This window comes from Poecilia reticulata, linkage group LG7 (assembly GCF_000633615.1).
Source record: "Poecilia reticulata strain Guanapo linkage group LG7, Guppy_female_1.0+MT, whole genome shotgun sequence".
Classification (NCBI taxonomy): Eukaryota; Metazoa; Chordata; class Actinopteri; order Cyprinodontiformes; family Poeciliidae; genus Poecilia; species Poecilia reticulata.
In genome coordinates this window covers 13,017,906-13,021,652 of record NC_024337.1, presented here as the reverse complement: position 1 = coordinate 13,021,652, position 3,747 = coordinate 13,017,906, and the positions used below count along the sequence as shown (strand labels likewise).

General features: G+C 45.5%; 1 protein-coding gene across 3 annotated transcripts in view; it reads right to left on the bottom strand.

The window, feature by feature from the left end:
* The window catches only part of ccm2l (CCM2 like scaffold protein), a 10,549-nt gene that overhangs the window by 4,113 nt on the left and 2,689 nt on the right, over nt 1–3,747 (bottom strand). For 2 of the 3 annotated variants that reach the window (XM_008414664.2, XM_008414665.2), the window contains exons 4-8: nt 2,508–2,691; nt 1,499–2,082; nt 1,261–1,390; nt 702–765; nt 424–580 (exon numbers count right to left, since the gene is read on the bottom strand). In XM_008414664.2, coding sequence (XP_008412886.1) covers nt 424–580; nt 702–765; nt 1,261–1,390; nt 1,499–2,082; nt 2,508–2,691 — 1,119 coding nt within the window. The remainder of the gene's footprint in view (nt 1–423; nt 581–701; nt 766–1,260; nt 1,391–1,498; nt 2,083–2,507; nt 2,692–3,747) is intronic. The other variant, XM_017305690.1, reaches the window with a different exon arrangement.

Sequence of the window (3,747 nt, the reverse complement as noted above, 5' to 3'; positions counted from 1 at the left end):
GTTTAACTAAAGTTCTACGGGGTTTAGAGTCCCAGTTGACGGAATTTCAACTAAAAACCTAGAGGTTGGAGTCCTTTTTAAACGGTGTTTTTGACTAAAGTCCCTGAGGGTTAGAATCCCAGTTAAACGACGTTTAACTGAAGTCCTAAAGGGGTGCGGGTTTTAATGTTTTTTTTTTGTTGATTTTTTAATCTCTTTCTCTTTCTCACTGTTTATTTAATGTCACATGCTGTTTTTATTTTAATTATGTAAAGCACTTAGAAATGCCTTGCTGCTGAAATGTGCTATACAAATAAAATTTGATTGATTGATTGATTGATATGCTGGGGATTCAGATTCACTTTCAAAACTTATTGGAGCCAAACCCATTCCGCTTAGCTTCATGTTCTGCTTGTGAAGATTGCGATTGTTGTCCACACTCACTGTAATCATGTACTCCTGCATCAGCAGCAGGGCGGGGTTGCTGTCTGCTCCATCACTGGTTGATGCCAGGCTGCGATGGGAGTCCTGCAGCGAGATAGACGAGCTCTCGCTGTACGTCTCACTGTAGTAGAGCTCAAAAGCCTCCTGGGAGCCGTCGCTTACAGAGACAGAAGGACACTGGCTTCTTAGAGGATTGCAGCAATATTATAAAAGAACTACATCATATATAAACATACAGAAAGCAGTAGTAGTTATTGTTCTACAGCCATGTTACTTACAAAGAGCTGCAGCAGCTAAACTCTAGATCATAACTGTAGGACATGTCAGTCAGGCAGCTGTCACCTGTACAGAGATACAGTAAAGTCTTAATGTTTCAAGTTTTAATCTTTATTCTTTACTGCATTACTCTGAAGTCTGTTAAAATCATTTTAGGATTACTTTATTTAATTGGGTTATTGACTAGGTTTTTTTTGTAGGGTAATCAATATTTGCATTTTTTTTGTTCTGTTTTTTGTTGATCTGAACTTTCAGAGACACAGAAAGACAGACCAGAGTTCATTCTTTTGGTTCACATCACATCAGTTACGCATTCACACCTCCACAAACGAACCAGATTTCTAGGAAAATGAACTGGATTTGAATTAAAGCCAATTAAACAGGAATGGTGTGAATGAACCGGGTCTTCCCAAATGTCTTACATAAGAAGAGGAAAGTACATCTCAAATGTGATTTTTGTCACTCATTTCAGAAAGTGAAATGCATAACTTACATGTAGATTTATGACACAGAGAGTGAAATATTTCAAGCCTTTATTTCTTTTAACTTTGCGACACTCACTCCTTTGGAGCCAGTATCGATCTGGCATGGTGTGGTGAAATCCAGCCCTGTCAACACATTCAATGGTCTGATGGCCGTAGATGATCTGGAGCATCTGGCAAATGAGGGAGCAATACTCCTCTGCAGCGTCCTGCACATAAACACCAAGGTTCAGATGATTAGTTTACACATAAATCTGTGTTTATGTGGACTAATTAGCATCATCAGGGTTGCTCTGCCTTCCAGGGAAGACACTCACCCTGTTCTCCATCGCCAGGATGACCAGGTTGCAGTAGGCATCAGGACAGGGTGTGGGTTCCAGCGGATTGTAGTTCCGTCTCTCCCAGCTGCCGTAGCTTTTCCCTCTTTCCCAGCTTCCAGTGCAGGCCTGCCGCCGCTCCAAGCTCCCTCCACCGCCTCCATGCCTCCTTTCCCAGCTGCCCGCCCCTCCACCCCCTCCATGCCTCTTCTCCCAGCTCCCTCCTCCACCTCCCACCCCCCAGTTCCCACTCATTGGTCTCGCTCTGCGGTTCTCCCAGCTCCCACCGGTTTTTCTGGTTTGCTGCCTCCTCTCCCAGCTGCCGCCGACTCTCCTTCTCTCTAAGCTTCCTCCCCCTGCCTTCTCGCCACCTCCTCTCTCCACATTTTGGTTTTTGTCATGGTTACTTCTGGAGAGCGATGGCCTCCAGTCAACTCCACAGATGGTGTGTCTGCGCTCCATCGTGCCCCCTGCTGGTCGCGACTCGGCGTTGCAGCTCATGGTTTGTCGTCGCCCGTCGATGCCTTGTGTTTTCCTCCTGTCCAGGCTGTCATCGTCAGCAACCACGGAATCCACATTTAGACCTACAGGATGTGCATTTTGAAACAAAATCCATCTGTTTGTTACAATATCATGACAGTAATATCAGAGCAATTGTAGATAGAAAAAAAAAACTTCTGCAGAAATTTTCTAATTTTTGCATTTTTCAACTTTTGCATCAAAAATGTGTTTTTTTCTAGAAAATTTCTGAGTTTTCTTCTCGCAAATTTTTGACTTTTCAAGCTTCAAAATTTCCAAGTTTGTAAACTTTCTGTGATTAGTCTCAAAGTTTTTTTCTGGGAAATTTACTTATTTTTTGTATAACCCTAATACGCTGTCATACAGTACTCTCTAATATTTGACAAAATCAGTCCAGTCCGTGTTAAAATCCAAGTATTTATTGAAGGCCTCCGATGGTTTGGGGATGGGGCTCTAATCCATACTGTGACATCAGTCACATTTGCCTCACCTGTCTTGAGAACCAGCAGGTGCAGTGCGTCATCTCGCAGGTAGGAGGCAGCAGCGATTTCATGTGTGGGAATCCTCATCAGCAGCTTCTCGTTGTTTCTCCATGTCAGCAGCAGACAGCGAGCAGACAGACTCAGTATGCAGTCCTGATCGACGCTCGTCTTCAGTGGCAGCACCTTCAGCTGCTAATGACGAACAGAGTCAAAACTTAGACTCTATTATCGTTAAAATGGCAACATTATGTGATAAATCAGCCAGAACGATGAGGGTCTTTGCAAAGTTTTGGTAAGGAAAGCATCTCAATGCTAAAGAATGCTACGTCAACATTCCTACAGTATTTCTTCCAGGAAGTTGAAAGGTCATGGTTGGATTAGCTTTGCTGGTTGCTGGGAAACCAATACAGCAAAGTTGTGAATTTTAAATGCTAGATTCATTTATCGATGATAAAAACTGGAAAATATGCTGCTGCAGAAGCAGATAAGGTTTACAATGAAAACTAAATCAACGTCAGAGCGTTGGCGTAATCAGCTCAGAGTGAAGAACAAATTCTGAACTTTGTGCATAATTTCTCTATCCACACAAATCGCTTTACAATTCAGAAATGAATACACTTAATTACATCAATATATGTAACCTGCAACCCTTCCTGTGTCTGATTTAAATATTGTTTTCTCCTCCACAGCAAGGCTGAAACTGATGGTGGAGGTGTAGAAATCTATAGAGAGACTGAAATTCAAAGTATTGTGGAAAAAACCAGACAAAGCGCAGCCCGAAGACCCCTTACGATGGACACAAACTTTGGACTTAATTTCCCCTCGCCTGGACGCAGGTCACCGGGGCCCCACTCTGGAGCCAGGCCTGGAGGTGGGGCACGATGGCGAGCGCCTGGAGACCGGGCTTTTACCCACGGAGCCTGGCCGGGCTCAGCCCGAAGAGGAGACGTGAGTCCCCCTTCCGATGGGCTCACCACCTGTCGGAGGGGCCAAAGGGGTCGGGTGCATTGTGCTATGGGCGGCAGCCGAGGGAGGGGACCCTGGCGGTCTGATYCTCGGCTGCAGAAGCTGGCTCTTGGGACGTGGAACGCCTCCTGGACGCCTCCCTGGTGAGATGTTCCGGGCACGTCCCACCGGGAGGAGGCCTCGGGGAAGACCCAGGACACGCTGGAGGGATTATGTCTCTCGGCTGGCCTGGGAACGCCTTGGGATTCCCTGGAGGAGCTGGAAGAAGTGGCTGGGGAGAGG